General features: G+C 38.4%; 1 protein-coding gene across 1 annotated transcript in view; it reads right to left on the reverse strand.

The window, feature by feature from the left end:
• Positions 1-27138, reverse strand: part of LOC126470462 (microtubule-associated protein futsch-like) — a 525429-nt gene that overhangs the window by 38989 nt on the left and 459302 nt on the right. The window contains exons 40-45 of the mRNA XM_050098320.1: positions 24014-24073; positions 22726-22824; positions 21061-21129; positions 18052-18114; positions 16878-16937; positions 13273-13365 (exon numbers count right to left, since the gene is read on the reverse strand). Coding sequence (XP_049954277.1) covers positions 13273-13365; positions 16878-16937; positions 18052-18114; positions 21061-21129; positions 22726-22824; positions 24014-24073 — 444 coding nt within the window. The remainder of the gene's footprint in view (positions 1-13272; positions 13366-16877; positions 16938-18051; positions 18115-21060; positions 21130-22725; positions 22825-24013; positions 24074-27138) is intronic.

Genomic DNA, 27138 nt, shown 5'->3' on the forward strand with positions numbered 1-27138 from the left:
ATTCAGTTTTACATCTTAAAATAATACGAATGAGATACTTATTTATAAAATATGGCTCACTTTAGAGCATTGGCTAACTCCTGCTGTTATTCATAGACACATGAAAATGTTGAATTTACTTTTGGTCAAATTAGAATATTATTTTTTCAAATGGTTAGCTGTCTAAAGTTAAAAAAAATTCATCCTTCCTGTTACTAGTGTATCTTACGTATTCTACCTGGTAACACTCAATAGGTTGGCATAGGATGATGCCATTTACTTACCCATTGCTGTACCATAGATTAGTTTGTAGGTAAGGAGAAGTAATTGTTGTTGAGGATGTAGTTTAACTTGGTGACCATCCATTTTAGTTTGTTTGTATTTTTTGTGATATGTCCATGTATTTTTACACTTTTTATTATTGACTATGGGCTGCTGTTATATTCATCTGTACCAATACAGAAATGTTTCCCTACCTCTAGTGAGAAAGCAATCCTACCTAATGTTCCTGCATTGTTACCTGGGTCATGAAATCCTCCCAAATGGCCTCACCATCAAATTATCCATCTCTGGCTGCAACGTGTCTTTCCACAATGAATTCTACCTGTTTAAATTCTGTCTGTCCATAGCCCTCATCAACTTAGCCTTACAAAACCATATACATCAGGTTCAAACCACCTTGATCTACAGTCTCTCCACCATATGAAACCCTTGGCTGCCAACAATTAGAGCAGCATGCACAATGCCACCTCAAAAAAAAAAAAAAAGAGTTCAATGTATTCACCTCACACTCCCACCTTTGACTACCACTATCCATCACCACCAGAGCCTGCCTCAAACTTCCTCTGAATCCCTACATATCCGCCAAACGCTGCCTTGAAGACATATGACATTTACCACAGCTGCAAAAATTCACTCGCTCCACCCTACAGATCCCAGAGTCTAAACAGACCTGCAACACAGTCATGAACTTGTTGTCCACAATCCTCAATCCCAAAGAAGTATCAATCAGTTCAAAGACCCCACATTTTGCCCCACTTCCAAATTAAATTACACTGGACTTGTTAAAGACCTCGTCCCCTTTACCCAGTCCCTATAGGCAAACATTTTTTTACCATTAATCCTACCAATCAGATCAAAACCAATTCTGAATCCCACCCTACTCAATTTACTCCTCCATCTGATTCTGATACCCCACCATCCCCAAATAATCCCCTGTTCACTTTCCAGAATTCCCTAACCTTGAACCTTGCATCACCATCATTCCCCACATCCATCAACATGAAAACCAATCTCACATCCACAGACAGAACTACAATCCACCACCTAAAAACTGATACTCACCTTACTACATTACCTGCCAAGCAAGGCCATTATGATTATGAATTGCAGGAACTACCTGGTGGAGGGAATCTGCCAGCTGTCAGGCACGTCCATCTACAAGCCCTGCCACAGTGAACCCATTCCAGAAATCCAGCAGGATCTACAGTTCTTCCTCAAATCTCTAGGTACATCACAGAACATCTCCCCTGAGTCTATCTACCAACTCACCCCTCCACTCGCCGCACTCCTACCTTCAACATGCTTCCTAAAGCACTTAAGTCCAACCACCCAGGACATCTCCTCGTGTCTGGTTAAACCCCCCCCCCAAAAAAAAAGAGAATCTTTGCCCTTGTGGACCAACACTTTTAGCATATTATCTGTAACTTTCTCGCATACATAAAAGAATCCCACCAGTACCTCTACTGACTCTCCACAGTTCTTGTTCCTTTACCTACCGGCACCCTGCTTGTCCCTGTCAGTGCCACTCCCCTCCATATTAATATGCCCAATGCCCATGGCCTTCTCGCTACTGAACGCTACCTTTCCCAATGCCTGACTGATCTCCTTCCTGGTCACCATGACCAACTATATCCTCACCCAAAATTACCTCTCCATAAAACATATCAACCATAAACAAATCCAAAATTCAGCACTGGGTGCCCACATTACACCATCCTATGCCAACCTGTTTATGGGCTATCTCGAAGAATCCTACCTAACCACCGTGAATCCAAAACCTTTAACACCTGGTTCAGATTCATTGATGACATCTTCATGATCAGAGTAGAGGGTGTATATTCCTCCAGATCCTCAAAACCTTCTCCCCCATTCACTTTACCGGGTCCTTCTCAGCCAAACAAGCCACCTTCCTCATTGTCAAACTCCACCTAATGGATGGCTCCGCCAGTACCCCCCCCCCACACACACACCAAACCTACCAACCACCAACATCTCCAATTTGAAAGCTGCCACCCATTTGACACAGAAAAGACCATTCCATATACAATAGCCACCCATGGTTATACCATCTGTAGTGATGAGCAGTCTAAATATTCTGAGGATCTCACTAAGGCCTTCAAAGACTGAAATTACTCTCCCCACCTTGTCTAGAAATAGATCCCCATGTCTTCTCCCTCCAGTTACCTACCATCCTGCACATACTCACTGCCCAGCCAAAACGGAGCATCCCTCCCATGACTCAGTACCACCCATGACTGGAGCAACTGAATCATCTTTTCTGCCAGAGTTTCAGCTACCTCTCATTGTGGTCTGATATGTCCTTGCCATCCATCCCACAGTGAAAGTCTGCCACACAACCAACCTACCCAATATCTACATCTACATCTCTACTCCGCAAGCCACCTGACGGTGTGTGGCGGAGGGTGCCTTGAGTACCTCTATCGGCTCTCCCTCCTATTCCAGTCTCGTATTGTTTGTAGAAAGAAAGATTGTCAGTATGTCTCTGTGTGGGCTCTAATCTCTCTGATTTTATCCTCATGGTCTCTTTACTATTCTGCCCCTGCTCCCAACCCCTTGCTCCATGATTCATATCCCTGCAATAGACCTACATGCAAGGCCCGACCTGTACACCTTCCCAGTACCACCGACTCCAATCCTGTCACAGAAATCTATTACCCCATCATAGGCACGGCTACCAGTGAAAGTAGACATGTGATCTACTAACTTAGCTGCAACCACCGTACTATATTCTATGAGGGCACTAATGAGCTGCCTGCATGAATGGCCACTGATAAACTGTGCCCAAGAGACAGCTGGACTACTCAGTTGTTGAGCATGCCACCCAACACGATGTGTCAGCTTTTCTGAACTGTGCAGGTGGGAACTCTCCATGCAACATATTCTTGGTTCCCATAGCCCCCTGGCTTCAATCTCTACCAGTGCTGGTCCTCCACTTGCCTATCTCCTTCCTTGCTCTCACTCCTACCCTACAAATACCTTCTCCCTTGCCAGCACACCTGCACAGTCCATTCTCTCCTCTACATCTCTCCACTCCGATTTGCCCTCCCCCTTACCAAGACAAACTCCGATGTTGTACCTAACAGCCCACTACGCTGTCCCCATCACAACCTTGCATGCTCCCACTGGAAGCACTAACACTGTCCCTCACCCCAACTCTGTTAGCCTTTCCCCTCCCATCACTACATCTCAATGGCCATGAACTATCCTCCCCTGCAAGTCTGTCACTTAGCATATGGAGTTACCACATCAGCTGTCACTCAATTAAAAGTCACACACAAACACAGTGAGACACTTCACAAGTGCTACAGTGCTACTCACGTAATGTGGATCAATGTTCAAAGCAGCTGCTGTCGGGTATGGTGGCAACATGAGAAACTCCTTCCACACACTGATTTTAAGTAACAAAACTGTGACTGATGACGTGTTTTGTAGTGCCGAATTTACACTCACGTCTCAACCTAACCATTGCCTCCTGATGTGCAATGTATTCCAGAAAACAGTGGTCAACAACCTGTTGGGAAACTATTATTGATGCTTATTTTGCTCATTGCAATTGTTTAAACCAGACTTCCATGAGCAAACAAGAGGCAGAAAAATTTCAGTTTCAGTACTAAAAGTGAACTGTAACTTCTCACTTTCATTTGTTACCTGAAACTATACAAGCTGACATGATACCAACCAATGAGCAATCCTGGTTGGCACTTGGTTACAGGGTATAGGCAGCACAAGCAGATTACAAACAAAACAGGAATGATAGGAAGAAAAATAAGCGCAAAGAAAAAATAAGAGCAAATAAAAAAGTCAATCCAATGATGAAATTGATGCAACAAAAGGTTAAAAATAAAAATAAAAGGATTATATCATCTAACGAGATACAAACCCACAACCTTCAGCATGCAGAGTTGCAACTTCACTATTGCACTATGGCACCACAGACCAATCTCTGTGATGATTATATGTGTGAAAGGATCCAGTAGTGTTTGACTAATGCTGTGTACGAAATGTGCATATTTAGTTACTATCATTTTGTGTGTGTTATTTTTGGGGTGGTTATCATGTCTGACACAATGTGAAATTAAGAGGCCAGACTCAGGACCCTGGATCCATATGTATCAAGAATCAAAGCCTGACAAGGAATTAGGAGTGAACTGATCATTTGTTGCGGCAATAGCGAACAGTTCAGGTGAGGTGATGAGTGTTCTGAATGGAGCAAGACAGCTCCAATACATGAAGCATGAACTATTAAGTATGTTTAATCAGACTATAGTCTGTAACTACTTTAGGAGTGAAGGAGGTCATCCAACGAAGAGCAAACACATTGAGACGTCAAGAGGAACACATGAAAAGAAGAAAGAAAACTTGCTAGCTTTCAGAGTAATCCTTACATGTGTGTGTGTGTGTGTGTGTGTGTGTGTGTGTGTGTGTGTGTGTGTGTGTGTGTGTGTGTGTGTCAGCTCAGCTAGACCCAAAATGCCAGTGCTGCAGTTCAGCAAGTGACTAGGGGTGGGCTGAGGGTTGTGTTGGGTGGAGTGGTAGAGGGAGAGAGAGAGACAGGGGACAGGAAGAGGGGTTGATGTGGGTTGCTAGACACTCAGCAGCAGGCAGCCAGTTTGCTGGCTAGAAATGTAGGATGGAGGGTTGGCAGGTGCATAGGCTAGGCATGAGATGCACCAATGTTGGAGCTGGTAGGGAGCAGCACATGCAGAAAGTGATTTGGGGGCATGAGTTTGGATATGCTGATGGATGAAGGGGAACAGATTGGGGCCAGGACAATGGAGGGAAAGGTGTGTTGCAAGGAAGCTCCCATCTGTGTTGTTTGGAGAATCTGATGCTGGAGGGAAGGATCCACATAGCTCTGGTTGTGAAGCAGCCATTGAAATTAAGCATGTTATGCTCAGCTGCATGTTGTGGCACCAGGTGCTCAGCTTTAATCTTGTCAACAGTTTGGTGCTTGTCATTCATCCTGCTTGACAGCTAATTGGTAGTTATGCCTACATAAAAAGCTGTGCAGAGCTGATGAGGTAGGATAAGCCTGTGACAATACTGGAGTGCTGGGTGGGTGGATTGGGCAGCTCTTGCATCTAGGTATTCAACAGGGATAGGAACCTTGTGGCAAGAGGTTGGACATTATTGTGGCATAGGTATGATGTTATGTAGGTTGGGTGGCTGATGGAACATCACTTTAGGAGCAGTGAGAAGGATCTTGGGTAGGATGTCCTTTATTTCAGGGCATGATAGAAAATCTAAGTCCTGTTCAAATAACTTACGAGTTTGCTGCCGGGTGACGTCGTCAAACACTGACGATATTTCGACAGGAGCACACCCTGCCATTCTCAAGGCACAAATGCAAGGAAGAAGAAATGTGCAAGCAAATTTAATACCTCAGTTCACAGAGGAGAAACAAGGAAGACAACACACACAGAACAAGTGTCAACACAAACAAAGATAACCGACATCAGAAATATCGATAGTTACTATTAATCAACAGGTGAGGTAGCACTAATTCTGTCCCTTTGTTTTTTGATGAGAGACAGAGCCGGATTCCAAGCAGCATTTAAACAAAATCCACTATCTCTGTTAATAAGGTTGCTTGATAATCTGATTTCAACAGCTTCCTTAATAACACTATCCCAACAGCTGGACGTGCAAGCCAGAATCTCCGTGTTGTTGTATTCCATAGCATGACCGGTGTCAAGGCAATGTTCTGCAATAGCGGATTTGCTCGGCTGTTGTAAGTGTGTGTGACGATTATGTTCAATACGTCAGTCTTCCACAGTCCTGATTGTCTGACCAATATATGACATGCCACAACTGCAAGGAATACGATAGACCCCAGCCTTACGCAAACCAAGATCATCTTTTACAGATGCCAACAGGGCCTTAATCTTAGAAGGTGGTCAAAAAACACATTTCACATCATATTTCTGCAAAATACGGCCAATCCTGTTGGAATTGCTTCCTGCGTATGGCAAAAAGGCCATAGACTTAGGTGCCACTTCGTTGCTATCGTCACTCACCCATTGCACAGAAGGCTGATGGCGCAATGCGCGTTTGATCTGCCTCTCACTATAACCGTTCTGATGAAAGGTGCCTTCGAGATGTGATAGCTCAGCTGCCAAACTTTCAGGGTCTGAGATAACATGGGCCCTGTGAACCAAGGTGTGAAGTACTCCTTGTGTGTGTGTGTGTGTGTGTGTGTGAGAGAGAGAGAGGACTGGCATAGTCTGATAGCTAATAATATCTAGCTGTCTTTTTTCATTGTGCCCCGCTGCCAATCAACATCTCCTCTACATGGTAAGTAGCACTCTATCCCTTTCATATTGTTGTTATTCAATCCCAGATGGTTACACTAAAAATGCTAGAATGCCATTAGATAATATGCAAGACAATGGGAATAATTTACTCAATATGTAATGCATCTCATGATGTCTTATGACTACTTAGGTCGCTGATATGGAGTACTTGGCAGTAGGTGGTAGCACAATGCACCTAACATGCAAAACGTGATGCCTGTCACATGGGTCTTGAGGCCATCTTCAGTTCGTGTGGGCAACTGGTGGTAGTGATGATGATTACTGGTCTTGCTTGCAGATGCAAGCAGAGCTTCCTATTTGCGGTATCATACCCCGAGTTGATTGGGGTGATTTTGTTTGGGGCCTTCTGAAGGATCTCATGAAGATCCTCCAGTGATTCTGTAATGGTTGTGGCTGTAGATTTCTGGATCTACATTTAGAGGTGGAGAACAGTATGATTCCCCCGATTAGGTCAGGAGTGCACTACACAGAGGAAGCAGCAACTTGGGGGGTTGCAGAGCACTTGTGGAGTGAGCACAAGGGTTTTTTAGATTAGTCAATAGTTTGAGGCCCTCTGATGAATGCATACCACATGATATGCAGATAGTGAAATCAGATCACGTACAAAGTAAAGACACTTCGTATGTCACAATTTTAAAAGCAATTGCTGATGCATCATAACAAAGGCCACGAATTCACCATCCTTCAGGACAACTGTCATGCTCAAATTATACTTGGGATAGAGAGATGGATGAAATGCAAAGTGGAATACTCCCACATATTTAATGAGGGCGGAACGTATATTGAAAGAATGGGTTATATGCCACAAGACAGGGAGTGTTCATTGTACTTCACAAAAATGTTGTCTATTGAGATCTAAATCGAGTCTGACTGCAAAGTTATGAAGATGCAAGTAACTAGCTTAGGTGAACTAAAATCTTTATATATTTTTCAGCCACCTAATTCAGCTGTAATAGTCGAAAAATGATTCAAAGGAAGCCTATGCTATGTCACCCGGAAGTACCCCAATCATCCAATATTAGCTGAATGTGGCTTTAACCTAACAAGTATAGATTGGGATGTCTATGGATTCAATGCAGGTGGTATGGACAGGCAGTCTTGTGACACAGTTCTGAAAACATTCTCCAAAACTGTCTCAAATAGCTAGTTCTAAAATCCAGACGAAAGGGAAATATTTTATACCTTGTAAATACAAACAGGCAGTGGTGTGCATTCAGGGAAGCAACTGAAGCACTGCTTCGGTAACAATAACTGTAACAATATATTATATTCTTATAATCATACATTTATTCCAATGTATCTACATAAAACCCTTACAGTTCCTTGAAACACATAGAACTAATACAATTGTTACACTACATTATTGACAGAGCATTGTGAGCTGAGACAAAGCAATGCCCATGTAGCTTAGATGTGCAGTGAGAGAGTTTCGTGTGCAGCTCTGTTGGTCGTGCATAGTGTGCACTTTTCTGTCACAACTGGAGCCAGTTTCAGGCTATGAGAGACTCATGGATGCACCTCTATTGGCTCATGGGCCATGTACATGTTTTTCAGCCACAAGCATGTTAGCTTGCATGGGCATATAATACAGGGTAATGGAGTGTATCAATAATAGTATAGTATTGCAATGCTCAGTTTATGAGTTTGCCGAATCTGTATGAAAGACTGTCAAGGTGTCTGGTAGTAACTAGTAATAATATAGAAATATGTCTGTGTGTACTACAAAAGAGCTCTTGTCTAAACCATTTTGTGCAAATTCTTTCTCAAAAAAGAAGGAGATAGTTAAAAATGGGCAGTCAACATCAGAACTACCGAACTTGGTTCAAAATACTAATAAATGAACTAGACATTTTCAATGTAATATTTATACCAAATGTTACTGGTTAACTAGTAGCAGTGATCCAAATGTCGTATTTAGCTGGTATTGTCCATTGTTTGGTCTGTTAAACATCTAGAATCATCTGTAGCTATTGCTGCTTTCAGGGAAAGAAGAACAGAAACTACATTTGCTGACCAGCTAAAAAATGAAATATCTCTACACAATTAAAAGCAAGGCAAACAGGGATATCCTTAAAAGGAAATTAATGCAGAGTTTTTCTGAGAAAAAAAGAGTTGGCCTTCTGACATGATGGAACAACAATTTCTATTAACCAGGGAAATTATGTGGAATTGCTGAAGTAAACTGCAGAGTACAATCCTCATTTGGAAGAGCATGTAGAAACCTCTGCTATGTTTAAAGGAATTTCTAATCAAATTTAAAACAATCCAATATAAGCTGTAGGTTAGATCGTTTTATCAGCTATAAAGTGGGAAATTGTGGATGTTCCTTTTGTTGCCATCACTGTTTACAAAACCTCAGATGTGTCTAATAAAGCACAGTTTTCTACTGTCATGTATTATCACATGAAGGAGAGATAAAGGAAAGATTCTTGGTGTTCTGTAATATACGTAATACTCATGTTCTAAACCTTGTTTTGTCTCAAAGCACCAGACAAATACTAAAGTCTTAAATATTTTTTTAATTTGCTTGATGTACTTGCAGTTTTTCCCCCAAGATCTTGTAAATGTATTAAATTTTTGGATGATTTTTCTGTGTTGTCTTCCACATGTCTGTCCACTGCAATGTAATTCCACATAAAGATTGATGAATGCTGAGTACAGAAGCAGAACTTTACATTGTAGTGGGTTTAGTGCCATGCTAGAACCTCAAGAAATTGATTCAGCTATTTTACCACCAATTAAGGTATTTTTGCCATTTTTAGACAATTTCAAATTTGTTTTTTTCTCTAGAATACATCCAACAGAATATTTATCTTCAATGGCATGCTTTATAATGTCCTGCAGAACCAGGCAAGTGATGTTTTGTACTGTGAAAATAAAATCCAAGAAACCCGCCACTCCATAGTCATTCTACTTGATGACTGTGAACAAGTTTTGCAAGGAACTATGTCTCAAGTAGAACATTCAAAAGGGAAAAATATCAACTATAAATGAATCTCTTACAAAGTGTTTGATAACACTAATACCCACTTTTGTTTAAGATTTGAAGGTTTTTAAATTTATTGTTGCTTTAAAACTGTGGACAATACTTTAACCAGTTCCCTGAAAGCAGCTTATAACGCCCTTAGGTGCATATGGAAAGTTCTTTGGGCCATTCAGTAGAAAAATAAGCTGACTGTAGAGTACAGTACTGAAGAGTTTAGAAATACAACCATGAGTGAACCTGCAAAACTACTGAGCACTAATTCAATGCCAAACAAAACTTTTCAGCAATTTAATATGTTACTTTAACTATGGTATACAATTCCAGTGAGTGTGTATTCAGTAAAAAAGTTGTTCTCAGCTGTGAAGAGGATCAATGGCTACTCTGTAACTTCAACTGGAGAAGAGAGACATTCCCAACTTTCAGTTGAAGCTCACCTACTACGAGAACTCAAAAAGAAGAAACATTTCTTTGAGGAAGTAGTTACCAAATTTGCTTCCTATGAGAGAAGAATGGACTTTCGATCCTAATGATCTTGCAGAGATGGTCTACCAAAGCATTAAGGTAGAGATTAAAGCCAGGAGCTAGTTATTTTCAACAAAAATTTTGCTTGTAGCAGTATAAATTGATACTGGATATAATTACTTCAATACCTATTCTATCAATTTAAACTCTTACCAATTACAATTTCAATCTTTAATATTTATTCATTAATTTAAAATATTACCAGTTGTGAGTGTTATCAAGATGAGCTGGCCACTTTATTTAGAATAGTTTACTTAAAATACCAAAATAAATAAATTATTAATAATATAAATATAATTCACATAATAATAATATAATTAAAAATATAATATTTTGTGCTTCAGCTATTTGAACGATCACCACATGCCACTGCAAACAAGCCTGACCTAATCAACTGTCAGTAAGGAGATAGAGATTAGTGATCACGATATCATACAGATGACTTACGAAACTTAATGCACTACGAAGGCCAGGAGACTTTTTATGTTTGAAACAGAAGCCATTCAGTTGTTAGCATGCTGCTTAGGCAATAAATGAACATTACTCAGTTCCAATATTATGATCAAAATTTAAACTGATTGTAAATTGCGTTCTGGGAACGTGTACTGAGTAAGTGGATTAAGGATGAAGAATACCCACCATGATTTAATAACAAAATTTGGAAAATCTGAGACAATAGAGACTGCTGCATTCATGGTTCAAGAAAGAATGCAGAACTATTGACAGGCAAATGTTAGTAGAGATTTTTCTGTGTCTTCAAAAAGATTCACACATGAAGCATACAACTTCCAACACCATACATTAGAGAAAGGCATGGCTAGGACTTTAGAAAATTCTGATCCTGCATAAGATTGATCAGCAAATTGATGGTTTGTTTCAGTCACTCCTTGACCACTCTGACATAGCAATAGAAGACAGCAAAAGGAGAGCTGAAGTTTTAAATCTTGTGTTTTCTTTAAAAAAAAAATTATCCACAGAGGGTGGTTCTACAGACATACCATCATTTGACTGTTACACAAACTCCTGTATGGAGGACATATAGTGTGTTTAAAATTGACTTTTGACGTTTGGCTCACTGGAGGGGACATGATGCCATCCCCCACTTAACACCAACAGCATCCCCCACATAACACCAACGGTGAGCTGGTTTTCCCTACTATGCTGCCAGCAGTTTCGTTACTAACATGCCCCTGTTGCCACGCTGTGGATAAACAGTACCCTGTGGTGTCATGTGTTAGATGCATCTACATATATTGGCTCTTTTTGTAAAATGGTATTTTCTGACACTGAAGTGCTCTGCAGTCATCAGGTATAGTGACCAAGTGTTTTGTGTTGGCCTGGCAATAAGAGTGCAACACATCTGAACATGAGCTTTACAATGAAAGTGGTAGACCAAGAACAAATTCACCACTGTGAAAATAATGTTCTGCTGCAAAATATTCTTCTGAATTCGATAATAGCAATTGACAACATGCCATACCACTGTGTTGTGTTCAGTAAAGCTACAACAATGCAGCGGAGGAAAGCGGATATTTTGCTCTAGGTGCAAAGAAATGTTCCACAGGATAAAGTTGAACCTAGCATGTATAAGGTGAAGTTAATGGACTTGTAGTGCTGTTAGAGCCAGAAACTTCATGCTATCAGGTCGACAAACTGACTGATACTAAGGGACATAGTTTTATCCGGCTTCCTCCGTATCATGCTCATTTAAATCCAAATGAGAATATATGGGCCTATGTGAGAAGTAATATGGCAAAAAACAACAAGAAGCTTATGCTCAATGAGACTGAAACAGCCAGTCACAGCACAGGACATAGAACGACATGCAAATGTCTTCCTAGTGGTAAAAGCCAAGAGTGAGAATGTTTATGTGAATATTACTGCACTGCACTGCATTAAAGATCACTAAGAAACACATCATTTTTGGTAACAATGGGACAGTGGGAAGGAGATGGCAGTATTGAAGGCAAAACTGTATGCAAGATATGCAGGATGAAAACGGAGGGAGTGACAGGGGCAAAACTGATTAGACAGCAAAGAGATGAAAAACTGAAGATTTACAAACTGGTTGGATGAGTGAAGAAGTTCAGAAAAGAACAACATGGGAGGAAGATGAAGATAGAGAAACAGCAAGGAGAAAGAGGAAGGAGGGGGTCGTGTGACCTTGGGATGGGGTTTCATATGCAGCATCCTGAGAATATCTTCATCTGTTTGATTACTGCATGCAAGAAAGTAAGCATATCTTCCAATCTCAACACTATCATGGAAAACCCAACACTTTTAATCTCACCCCTACAGTGTGTAAGAATGATGACAGTGTCCTTTGTCGCAGAAAAAAGCTTTCTCCACATAGGAGAAGGGGTGGAGATTCTGGAATCATTCAATAAATCTGCAGATACTGATGTTTGTTTCAAAATAAGGTGCAGAAAAAGTGTACAATGTTCCCATAATCAGTATACACAGAACTTATAGAATTAGTGCAGTAAATAACAACACTTGATACAATTTCTATCACAGGTATTTATGCAACCCAAAATAATGTTCATTGTGTCAGTGTGCAGTTTAAGCATGAAGACAAGAAAATATTAAAAGTACTTTTCTCTCATTTCATGCTAATGTACATCTATTTGCTACATAACAATCACCAACTGTGCCTATTTTTCGATCCCATTTTACAGAAATCTCATAACATGTACAATAAAGGATGAATAAGTCATGAAATTCAAATGTATACAGGTACCCTTGCATATACAAGCAACATGTCCTTAAACTGTCTGCACTACAAACTGTAGCCTACACTTGTCCACCTACAACTGCAGTTTCTTGTTTCCTCTGTATAGTAGCACACATTTATTTCAAAGTTCTCGATACACATTTATTTCACAGGTATATACTAATACAATTTACAGTTTAGTTAATAGAATTACTGTTTTAATAAAAGCACCTCAGTCACTTCATACATTTATTTTTAATCCAACAACCAGTTCCAGGATCTCGCCCGATTCTCAAGTGGTAGTCTGTCAAATGGCATCAGTTAAGCAAATATGATACCATATGACACACAACCACCTGAAACTTAGATCATCCTGAAATCAGTTCTGATGTTAATAGCATTATGTCAGATGCTGGATTACTTTGAAATTATTACAGTAGTTTTATGGTACTCACAATTCCTTTATAGTAATCACTCACTTCAGTTTTTCTCAGCTTTACTACAAGGATTCTATTTGGGTTCCAGCTTTCAGGAACACAGCAAGAGAGCTGAAATGAAGCAAGCTAACTAAGACATTCGTAAGAGTAAAACTGTAGTGTCTTATTCGTAATCATATTTTATGGCACAGAATGAAGAATTTGAATTCATATCACATAAAAGATGGTATTGCTATTTACCTCAAAGAATCTGGGTGAACTTTGCAACACACAATCAGGTTGACAACACAATCTGAACTGCAAACATTTTACCTAGGGACTTACAAGAGGATAATTTATAACAGTAATTCAGCTGAGGACCCATACCCTAGCACAAGTGCCATAGTGCTCATCATGGCTGCATATCTTGCCCACCACCAAAGAACACTGTCTGAGCATGATGAGGGGGAAGAGGGGAAAACCTGGAAATGCACTGTATTTAGATGGCACTGCAATAGCACTGCATATGACTTTGTTTCGTATTTCATATTTCTCAACAGCATAGATCACAAACAAAAACTTTTCAGTATTATTTAATTATTTTTGGTGTGCCGAAGACAATATAATTTTTATCTTGTATAAACTGTCAGACAGAAACAAAATTTCAGAGATTTTTGCAATCAGGTTGTCATATAATTGTCACTTATTTAGTTTCAAAATCAAAAAAGGTCTTTCACACACATATTGATTGAAACATTGTAGTACTCTTCTATCCTCATGATGGATACTTGGAAACCCTACCCAAGGAAAACAATGTATACATTGTGGGCAGTTTTAATGTAAAAGGATTTGGCTTTCAAACAAGAACTACATTGTAGATAAATCAGTTACATCAGCACCTGAACAGGGGCATTTTCAACTACAACAGCACACAGTCTTGAAAAACAGTTCAAAACCAGCTGTAAGCTTGGCAGTGTCCTTAAAACATTTAGACAACTATCTCTGCAATTCTTTCAAGGTCACTATGAATTCTTTGAATCTCATATTTCAAGTGAGCTTAAGGAACTGGAGTGTGTGTGTGTGTGTGTGTGTGTGTGTGTGTGTGTGTGTGTGTGTGTGTGTGTGTGTCAGAATTTCTTCATTCTACATTTTTTTTTAATTGCAACCCCATAAAATAAGAAATAAGTTATTTTTTACCTTGCAATGTCTGACTGTGGACAATGTGCAGTCAAGTTTACTTAAAATGTGAAATCTGAAATACATTCCAGATGTTCTAATTTTTCTTCCTGTTCTCTCTTTTCCTTCATAAATTCAACAAAAGCAGGTTTTAAATCAAAAAAATTGTTCCAGGCATGCCCCTTAACATAACCAACCTACTTTTCAGTAATACATTAAGTCTTTGGTCAGTTCCATCATAAACTGTTGCAACTGACAGTGGAATAATGTGTGCAACTTTGGAAAAGTTACTATTTGTAGTAACAATTTCTTCAGGTGTTCCATGCATATAATTTAGCACAACATGCCTATTGATATACAGAACACTGAATTCCATTTGTTGAATGCTGTAATTTTTTGCTCTTTGAATGACAATTAAATCTTTAAATTCTTCCTGCATGGCACTGTAATGTCATTTCATAGCAAGTCTGCAGTACCCAGCAATTATTTGCAAGCCAACCCTCTGCCTACATGTGATCTGCACATTTGGCTCACATGTAGTTTGGTACGCCACAGCCTGCCCTGTTGTAAGCAAACCCTAGCAAGCACTGCTTACATGAAAAAAATAGTTGAACAATAAATACATAGTACAGACCACTTGCATTGAAGGAAGAGGCTATTCACATCACAGAGTCAACTGATGTGGCTTTGTTAACACACAGTGGAGTAATACTGTTACAAGTTTACAATTTCCCTGATAACCCAAAAATTTAAAGAAAGGAATTCCGTGTTTCTCAAGTTACATAGTAAACACTTTCCAGGAATGGTCTTCATTCTATCTGCAACAAAACATCCCTAGTGCAGAGGTACTAACTTTTAGCTGTACCAAATGTTCAGATTAAACAATGGAATGTAACAATATTGTTAATGAATGTTCAAATTATTATTTTTAACACATTAAATATGACACATCAATTTCACAAGGTAGATAAATTTTCACAATTAAAAAACAGTCCTTGTTCAGTGGATCAACAGGAATATTTGGGGCTGTTATCACACTCATTGCACTTAATAATAATACTTTGTTTATATGACGTTGGCATATACAAACAAAAAGTGAGCTGTTACTACTCCATATTCCTCAGTAAAACAAGCTGTGAAACAATAATCCAGCAGTTAAATCTCAAAAGTCTATTTCAGACACTAGAAAGATAAAATATTTGTACACTAAATTGGCAAAACTTAGATACTGGCTACTACTTGCACATAGAACTGATAATTTAGCAAATCTTCATATCTGCTGGTAAATGCTTTGCTCTAAGGATCAGATTGAAATTGACATAATAACCTAAACTTTTATACAAAAATTTCCTACACAGTCTTTCTGTTAATGATATTTACAAGTCACTTATCACCCATAGTCATGTTGCTGTAGAGTCTAGCCACACTGGTAGATAAACTGTATCTTTCACTACAGTATATTTTGCTGAAGCTCTATGACAATAAACAATGAATTCAGTTATAAAAAAATTGAGTAAGCACATTACAACACAAAACAAACAATTTACAGTTCTATGCAACTGTATAACATTTACTCCTTTGGATTATAAGGATTTAATCAGTCACTCATGTGTAAGTACAAGCCACATTTTTAAAGTAAATGGCATTTTAAAATAAAATAAAAAACAAAAACAATATTATAACAACTATAACAACTTTATTTTCATAAGAAAACCCAGCCAATGATCAACTTTCTGTCATAAGTTCCTCTTATTTTAAGGTTCTTACAGTACCGTTACTTCTGAAACCAATCCTCATGGAAATCTGCCGCTTGTGTACACCTTCCGATACTGTAGACTTTTTTTTCACTATTTCATACAGAAAAGTTTTTGAAATCTGATGTAAGGTGTGAGAAATGATGAAATTCTATAGTGTCTGTATTCTCAAATTTGTTTATTGACATTCTGCACCAGGCCACCAGTTCTGAACAATGGTCGCCCATTTTGTTTCTCATTGTCTTTTTTCTAACCATTCCAGCACTAATAGCATTTTCTATATACATTTCATTAATCTGCCAATGAATTTCGGCAACTATCGTATCTCCTGCATTTAAGAAACAAATAACAGTGTGCACTTCACAATTGCAGACATTTTTAATCAGCTCAGCCATTTGAAACACTCATAAATAAATGATCATTGTGGCATTTGTGAATAGCCAACAGCTAAAGGTACTTTGCAAGGATGTGCTGTACGGCAACCACAGAGTGCAAGGGGCCATATTTGAAAATGGTACTTTAAAAATGCACTTCATATATTCTTTTCAAACTCACTGAAGATGTAATTCTGATTCACTCACTGTTCAGTTCAATATGAAATACAAGTTTCTCAGCAATAAGTACTGACATTTAATGAAGATTTTATGTCACAAAAATTACAACTACTAATCTATACCAGATCTAGAGAATCAGTATCATAATGAGGATACTTACAACACTACCTTGTCTTGAAACTACAGGTCCTTTCAGTTTTTGCATAGAAAGTCCAGATTCCTGTAATTAAACAAAAATCGGTTTTCAAATAAGAAATAGCAAATGTCCAAATATAAACTATGGTGTCTTGCATGTTAATGACAGTCTGCTATACAGAGTGGCAAGTAATTCAATGCAAAAATCGAGATGCTGAAAGTGATACAAAATATAATGTTTCCATCAACTGAAGTTGATGTACAGAATAATATCACTAATTCCACTTACAGGTTATACAATGTACTTCAACAATTATGCTACAAAAAGCTTCACTCATATAGATAAAAAAATTTAGCAGGGCTTAATCAGTTAACAACACAATTCTGCATAACTAAACAAAACTATTAGCATAATGCTCCTAGTAGTATTTAGATTGATCATTCAGAATTATGTAAACACATTATATGCAACTCACATTAGGTTATGGAAAAAATCCACACATTTCTCTTTTTAATTCTACATGAAATACGAAGGTTATGACATTTATTAAACATTTGTTGCCACTGAAATTGCACCAAGTCTTCAAATATATTATACATACAATGCAAATGGGACTTTTGCAGGAGATGTTGGAGCATAACCATGCAATCGCAAACTAATTCATGGGCTGCTGCACTGGGAGGGGGAAAAAAGCCCTGTCTTTTTCTCACATGGCAGGCAGCACACTGGAATAAAAATTGCATTCACAACGCTTACAACACTACGATGGTGTGCTGTATTGTTTAGTACTTAAGGCTGGCAATGGGCACAAACATTCCACACTGGCCCAAAGTCTTTCAACTTACACTGATCCCTTCATTTCTGGAAAAGGGTCAAATTATGCTGTGTATATAGTAAGCTGAAAGGATTACTTGTAGCACATTCAATCCATTTCAAACACCAGTCCCGCACAGTACTTGAGAAATTTTCTCTGTAAGGAGTTAATTATTTGTATACTCTCTCCCAAACTTTTCATGCTTTATTATTATTTTGTTTACAAATTTTCTGATCTGTAGTCTATAAACTATGTACTGACCCATTCCGTGACAATGTAGCTTTGGATCACATAGTCCCATGAAACCTGATAAATAAATGAAATAAAAATAAAATGCCAACTATTTTACATCAGAGCTCTTTAAGTAGTAATGGCAATACTTACAACATTGTTATCATCTTTTGTAACTACAGAGCTTCTCAGTTTTCCTGTTTGAAGACTCGATTCCTGTAATTAAGTAAATGAGGTGGTTTATTCAGATAAGAAATTACAAATTAATACAGATAAACTATGTTGAATTGCATGGCAGTGACAAAAATTGCTACATACAGTGGCAAATATTAAATCACGAAAGAGGAATACAGGAAATCTAGTAATACTGGCTGGTTGTAATTACACTTGCTCTATTTATCACATTATAACACAGAAATTAATTGCCGTAAGAGTACCAAACTTCGTAACATTAATGTCAAGGACATGAGGAAAGGAAATAATGCAGAATCAATTCAATTGAAACATTTTTAATGTGCCGCAATGGTACATCATACCATTACATACTGGTACCATTACTGATACAAAAAGGGCTCAATATGGCGCCCATCAGTGTCTAGAAGAGTCTGAAAGTGAGGATTGCATTCTGCACAGCAGAACAAAGCATGTACATGGGTATGAAGGCTACCTGTCTTGACATACTGCACTTCAGGTCAATGGATGTATGAATGTTGCCCTAGTAAACCCTGTCATTCAGGTAGCTACACAACCAGAAATAACCAGCAGTGGGACCAGATGATCGTGTAGGCCAAGCATTTAGAAACAATTGGCTGACAATTCAATCATTTTAAAATGTGTTTCAGAGAAGCAGGTGAACTTCACGAGCGTTGTGCAGTGGGGTCCCATTTTGCATGAAAACTGTCGAGTCCAATGTGTCTCTCTCCTATAGGGCGGGTATTACATGCTGGCGAAGAATATAGCAGTAATGCTAGCCAGTCACACTGTATGTCTTTGGACCATGAGCACCAACCTGTTCAAAAAAGAATGGGCCAATGATGAACGTAGCTGGGAAGCCACACCATAGGGTGACACGTTCACCATACAGAGGAACTTCATACAAAGTGATTGGAGGTGAAGATGCCCACACTCAGCAATTCTGTGAGCTCAACTCACCCATCAGGGAAATATGAGCTTTGTCTGTCCATAGGATTGACCAGGGCCACCTTCATTAACTTCAATCCTTGTGAGAAAGTGGAGGGCGATGTCAACACATTGTAGTGCGTCCTGTGGTGCAAGCTGCTGTACAATATGGATCTTGTACAGATACCATTTGAGAATGGCTCAAAGCACCTTCCATACAGTCGACTACATGATGTTCAACTGCCATGACACAGCATGCACACTGCCTGATGATCAGGAAATGCATGCAGTATTGTCTGCCATAGCAACAGCTATTACATCAACCAACTGTGGTGCAACTGGTCTTCGGCTTCTTCCGAGAGCGACGCCCAGTTCTCAAGTTGATTCAGATTTCTTCATCATGCTCCCCACAGAAGGTGGAGAAATAGGACCCTTCTGTAATTCTTTCAGCCACTGATATTCTCAAAGTGCAGCTGCAGGATTACTTTTCTTTTGATAATAGAGCTTCACCAATAATACCCTGCTCCTTTTGTCCCAGCTCAAGTTGACACGTCAACAAGTGCACTGCAACTGGTCAGGTGTGTGAGATTGTGAATCACGATGACTGCTCACGGCACCTGGTGGTCATAGTTGGAACTAGATGGTGGCACTGCGATGCAGGGAAATCATGCACTCCATACTCTGGACATTAATGCTACCAAGTCTGGTACTTGTACGGTAATGTGTTAGATAGGGAAAGTTTAATTATAACCACCTGGTACATTAGGTACCCATTAACTGAATATTACACACTACAATTGTAGTTCTTCCATACAAATAAAACTTTGCATTTCAATGTCTACACCAAAGAAAAATTCTCTCATACAGATAAGAAATTAATATGGAGTAATAATATGTTGCTATGAAGCTTCCTTAATGTACTAACTACTCGAAAGGATTTTTAGCATTCTGTCAGATGCTGTTGTTGAATCCACAGTATTTCAACAATGAAGGTGCTCATGATATTCAGATGCAACTGTGGGGAACTGTAATGATGAGTTAATTTTCATGCTAGCTAGCCAGAAAAGTGCACGGACCATGAGGTGGTAAGGGGCTTTAATGTCATCACAGGAGATGCTGACTTCCACAGGCCTTGCTGGAGAAATGAGCAACAAATACCACACTGTGTGATATGGGAATGCCACACTGCACAGTGCAGGAAGCCTGGCTGCTAATGTATGAACTTGGGCAACTTTAAGAACAGTCTGCCCAAGATGGCTTAGAGTCCTCATCAGTACATTCTTGCTGTATTCACTTCTCTAGCCCACACAATGTTGCACTTCTAAATACAGTTGTGATTAACATAAACACAATGCTAGGAGAGATCAGCCAAAGAATCTGTTGTTTCTGGCTGCTGTCTAGATAAGCTTCACGGAATTAACTATGGAGAGGCCAAGATTCTCACATCTGCCTCGACCTACTGGAACACTGTCATCATAAAATGGCCAAAATATGTGTTCCAAATAATGTAATGAAAAAAAAAAAAACAGAGGATTTCAGCTCATCAAAGTGTGGGAATCAACAGTGGCAACACTAAGACATTGTTGCCTGCATAGAAACAAATCTACAAAGAACACACGGATGAGACTCCAACCCACATCACCTAGGTCAAGCAGCAGCAACTTCCTTGAGCACATATACTGGGCTCCCTGGTCTGTTGCTAGGCTTCCTGCATTGCACTATTGTTAAAATAGCCTGAAAATTTCATTAATTTGTGACACTTAATTCCTGTACTGTGGCAATTTAAATAAAATGTTAAGTTCCTATACCAGTAAGCTGTTTAAACTACCACCAGTAGGATAAGTTCATTCACAGAGACTAACATATTAAAGGGTTAACTCATCACAAGTAAATTGATTTTTTTCAATTTTAAAATTCTACAAAATATGTACTACATGTTCTACATATAAAGAATTTAGTACAAAAGTGTATTATTTACCAGTGAAATTGTGAACAGTGTTCTGTACTGTATCAGACCATTAAATCTACAATGACAGTACTTACGACAACAACTGTGTTATCTTCCTTTGCAGCTGGAGGGCTGTCATCTATTCTTGACTGAAGACCACATTCCTGTAATTACAAAAAATTAATCCACACCAAAGAATGGAAATGATTACAGAGTATCTGTGGTTTACTGTTCTCCCAGAACGTCCGTAACATGTGGCAGGAAGTATTAGAATGTAAATGGAGATTGTGAAAGTGGTATTTTACATCAGCTGAATATCAATTTACATTTATGTACTGTATTATATTATTGATAGTTTCACAGACAGTTGTTCCAACTCTGCCTCATGGGGCATGGGTACCCCCAACTTGCCCAGTGGATAGGTGCATACTGTTGGCTGCCCACCACATGACCTTTGTGCTCCACATTTGCACCTTCTCTCACTGATACAGGTGTAATTAAATAATCTAAATATGACACTTCCAGTGAGGGATCTACAGATGAATTCATGCATGAGCTGTAACTTTTTTAAAGACAGCCTGGTAGAGTAAACTGGACTTTTGTCAAATGTCTGTCTTCACTACAGTTACCTCCAGATACATGTTTCCTGGTTTATTGAGAAAACATTGTGTAGCTTGGTCATAGTACTGAGACATGTATTCAGGACCTGTGTAGCCTAGAAAATAAATGAAAATCATTTACCATTCCATTTTTTATTTGAACCTTGCATTGCATACCTGGAAATGCAAGTGATTGATTTACAAAACTGCTCTCTGCTCAAGAACATGTACTACATTATGGAACCATGACACACATGTAGAAGTTACCTAAGCTACAAATAAATACAGATGACATCAAGTTTATGAACAATGTTTTCTTCATTAATAGCTTTTTCTGTCACGAAAGTGCCAAAAAAAGAGAAAGGTCCCAGATTCATAATCCACCATGGATTAGCATTTTGCAACTTATGGAAACGTTGGGTTTAGCAAAAGATTTTATCACTTTCATATAAAGAGGAACATAGTGTTCTACAAACAAAATAATATGTTAGTATTTTTTATTTAGGTTCAATTTTTCTATTGGCTTGATTCTCTTACTACCACATTTCCTTAGTTGTGGTTAATTCACTATTCTCCTATTAAAATTACTTTGTGATTTAGGTTTCAGCAAGACGGGTGGTAGTGGCCAGCCATCACATGTCCACTCTTCTACCTCTTTTGTACGTATGTGCAGTGTGAGCCATATGCTGGCAATGCTACTCCCTGCCCCCACTATAATCTGTACAGTAATTTTAATTGGAGTATACCCACTAATACTGGGCACAAAGTGTTGACTCCCTGACCAAAGGTTTCTCATTCCCAGACAGTCCCTGCATGAGAAGTTCCATGTGGAACAACTTGGATTTTACCATACACATCTTTGTTCAAGCTAGAAAAAACTTTTTTCACATAGATAAAAATCTCATACTAATTAAATACTTTAAAATATAACTCAGACAATGTAATTGTTCTACACAAATGCATTTAACAACTTACCAATATGTTACATTTGATATCTTCTCTGGTCACTTATATTTACAACAATACCATTTAGTCAGCTCAACAAATTTAGTCTAGACTGATTCACTTTTTAATTCTATACAACATGAAATGCAAGGCTTGGTGGTATCAAGTTTGGACAGTTAATTAACATCAGTTGACATCAAAACTATAACCGCTTACCTGTATATCTACTAAATCAATATTGACTGTACTTACAACATTGTTATCTTCAGCTGAAACTGGAGAACTTATCTGATTTCCTACGCAGATATCTGCATCCTGAAATTAAACAAGAAGAGGACACTGCTCACAACAAGGAATATAGTATAATGGTTGGTAGCGACAAAACGTCACAGCAGATCTGCAATATACAATAAAAGGATTTCAAAGTAAACTGAGGATGTGATATGTAATTACACACATATATTACAGACTACACTCCAGTGCTTGCTCCATCACTAACTTCTTATACAGAAAATTTTTTATATTGATTAAGCACCAGACAATATAATTCAGTGCTGTAGACTTAAAAAGTTCTAAAATGTTACTCCTAATGAAATCATTAACCAATCATATTTTCAAAAATACTCTTTATTTAACTCACTACAAATACTGTCCCTGTCCATATCTTTTACTTAATTTCACAGAATAAGGAGAACAACTTTCTGACACGAACTGCCACCAGAACTATTAAATCCAGAATGGAATCACTTACTACACTGTTATGTTACACTGAAACTGAACAACTTCTCAGTTTCCCCACTTTGAAGTTATGCTAAAGTAATTAAACAAAGAAACAATCTTCTAGACAACAAATTAAAACAGAACACAGCTACATTATGATGTATTATAATTATGTATGTATTATAATTATTAAAAATATTATTTGGTCTATGGAGTACCATGGCACATGTTACAATCACCTCAAACTGTAAGCACAGGGACCTTAATACACATGAATCAACACTTATAATAAATTAAAAGGGGAAGTTGATGCAGATGAATTTAGGTCCATTTAAAACAAAGCTATATGAGGCACAGAAACTGAAATGTTATTACTCAGTGGATGAATTTATGCCAGACAAACTGGAAATTTGAGCTGGATACAACACGGTACATAAACTAAAAAAATTTCATTTTAATGTTATTATTCTTTTTTGTATTATTATTGAGAAAATCATTGCCCATGCTGCAAATTTTTTACAAATGAACTGCAACATTATACTGTACTATCAGTAATCCAATATGAATTATACAAAAAACTTAAAATGTTCATGCCAGCAAAAATGCCTCTTCTAAAAGAAACCATAAAAGGATTAACTAACAATTTGCAGCAGTTACTATGTACAAAGCATGTACCACTTGTTTTACCAAACTAAGCTGCAGCAATCTAAGAAGACTTCCTGTCCCTGAAGAAACAGTCAGCCAACAGTTTCAGAGCTACTAAATCAGCTGTGACAATACTTACATTATTAGCTCTGTCTGGAGGTAAAGGGCTGCCCAATACTCTTGTCTGAGGAACTGACACCTATAATTAGAGAAGTAAAGAGGGTATTTAAACCAAGTAGTAAGGAAAGTAAATACTTCATTCAATAGTGCAGAAAAGGGAAATTCTGAGGTATTCAACTGCCAAAGTAATTGTATAAAACAAAAGAAAATGGATAAAATTACAGAGACATAAACAGATTGGCCAAATAGTTAAATACCTAAGGTATTATTTTCTAAAATAATTTTCTCTATCATCAGTAACAGGAATTACATCTCATGAAGGGATGTATCGGCAAACCTTAACTTATCTTTCTACCTACTGTACATAATCCACATGTGATGGTGAGATGTTCGCATCACTCTTTTACATACATTGCTTACATTGATGATAGAAAATACAAGGTAAAATTATTGTGCTAGCACAATAGCTTCAGAAACAAAATTTAACCCATTGAGATCCCAAAAGATCTCTCTTCTCTCATCTCAGTACATGATCATACCATGCAAATTTACAAGTACGAACTATAAACATGAGAACTATAAGGTGCTTGACAGGTCAATGCCTAGTATATTTAAAAATTAGCTAATTACATCTTCACTAGAAACATGACACAAACTTGCTTAGAAAAAGACAAAGACATAGGTAACTAAGATAACTCTGAAATTTGATTCTAGTACTTTCTACTTAATTACGTAAAATTCATTTTTAAGAGCATCTTTTTATTTGCTTTGCTGCATTTAATATTTTATGATTTAACTCTTACAACAAATTTATCTTACACATCTCTTGAATATCTTAATGAAACCATGGAGATTTGCTCTTAGCTGTATGAACACTTCCTGATCACAAGCCACATCATTTGAATTTTGTTGTTGAGCTCTCAATCTTTTAAATAAGGCATGTGCTTCAAGGCTTATCAGTAACTCAGCTCAGTGCCTTACATTAAGAAACTCAGGGGCTGCATGTGAACGGTTAATATTTTAACAGTTAAAAGGAGGTGCAGTTTGGTGTGTCCTGGAGAAGAATACAGCATTAACTTTTATTCTTTACACATATGTAAATGACCATCAAGGTCTAGCAGTGGTGACTATGATTATTACTCAAATCATTGTAGGTCTTGGTGCAACTGAGGCCACTGCTTAAGTCATGAATAAACAGCAGCAGTAATGGAAGCAGAAGAATTTAAGTTTCAGGATTCACCTCATTATATAAATGACCTTGTGTAGGAGGGTGGAAGAGTAGCTAGAGGTTCAGGGTACCCTCTTGACCTTCGAGTGGAAAGCTGCCCGTAAACAAGGAGGAATTGGCAAAACATCAATGGCATTAGGATGTAGGTGGCAATGGACAGCACTGCATTAGACACTGCATTATCCACAAGACATGTGGCCTGTAATCAAAAATCTGATGATGATCTCTCCACTGATAAAAAACACTGAATTAGTATCCAGTTACAAGGCTACTAAATGCATGGTTACTATAAATGATCCATTCCTTTTCAAAGTTACATTTTTTCGAAGCATTACATGTACAAATATGACTGACGTGATGCGTAAATAGAACTGTAAACTCACTGAGTTTGCATTGCACCCACCAGCTGGCATTAGGAATGCAGTGCCTTGACAAAATGGCATTAAAGCAAAAATAGAGTTTTGCCTTCAAGTTGAAGTTCAGTGGTGAAGCAACCTTCCATTTATCTGGTAAAATGATTGCTGATTACAAAAATTTCATCTCACAACAAGACAGAGCACCCTTTCATTAAAGCATTGATATTCATTGCTAGGTAAACAACAAACTTCCAGAGTGATGGACTTGGCAAAATGGTGAAGATGATGTGGCTCTGTTCCTCGCCTACCACCCTCCAGGTTGCTTGACCTAATGCCTTGTAAATTTTTCCTAAAGGGGCTCATTAAAGACTGTGTTTAGGTACTCACACTGCCAAGAACACTGGAACAGCTCAGAGAATCCATCACCACTGCTGTGATGGTCATTGTCACCACTGCTGTGATGATCACTGTCAAGGTACTGCTACATACCGGTAAACCTGACTATTGCTTGGACGTGTGTCATGTGACCAAACAGGTACTTCAAAATGCATCCTTGTGTTTGTATCTGTTTTTGTCAATCACTGTGATGCCATACTCCTGAAGCCTCGGCGTCCATCTAGCCAGACAACCCAACTGATTCATGATGATAGTCATCTAAATATGAGAATCTTGATTCATCACCAGCATGAGTAATTTGCAAATAAATAAAGCTGCACTAGATCATGGCCCAAAAAATTTCAGGGCATTTTTTCGGTTGGAGAGGAGATCATCTCAGACTTGGAGGAGAGTACTCTGGATGCATAAGCTATAACCTTTTCAGCAACTACCTGACGATGTAGTAGAGATTCACCTAACCCATAACTGTTGGTGTTGTTGTGACGTTCTGGATCAGCATTCTTGTCATAAAAATGACTGAAGATGACGTTCATGCATCCTTAAAGACAAGGAAAGATCTTCTTGCGACCCATTCTAGGAAAATTTAGGATCTCCCTGCAGCAGTTCATGCAATCGGCATGCATTGTTCCAGAAGTCCTTTCTGAATCACTGGTAGGATCAGCACATCCTGAAGGAACTTCTCACAGTACAGTCATGTTGAGAAGGTGGAAAATCTGTGCTTGCTTTTATTTTCTTTGGATCAGGATAGACTCCATTGCCATTAACTAAATGACTCAAGAATTTTTCACATTCAGGGGGAGGCGTTCAGTATGAACATTCTTCTGCATAGTTCTCAGGTGGCTCACATGTTCTTGAAATGTCTTCCAGCGAACAAAAACATGTTGTCCATATAAGGTGCCGAAGAAAGTTGTCCATCATATGTTCAAGTGGGGCTAAGGGATTACACAGACCTAAATGCATAACTTTGAACTCATACAGACCATCAGGAATTATGAGAGCAAACTTTCTTCAATCGGCCTTGTCAGCCTCACTTTTCCAACAGCCTGTCCATATGTCCTAGTAAAAAAAAAAAAAAGGAACCTTTGCTTCTTTTGAGCAATCTAGGCTGCTGTCAACAGCTGGAATGGATAGCTATTATTCTTCTTGGCACAGTTCAATGGTTAC

Source organism: Schistocerca serialis, chromosome 3 (genome assembly GCF_023864345.2).
Source record: "Schistocerca serialis cubense isolate TAMUIC-IGC-003099 chromosome 3, iqSchSeri2.2, whole genome shotgun sequence".
Lineage (NCBI taxonomy): Eukaryota > Metazoa > Arthropoda > Insecta > Orthoptera > Acrididae > Schistocerca > Schistocerca serialis.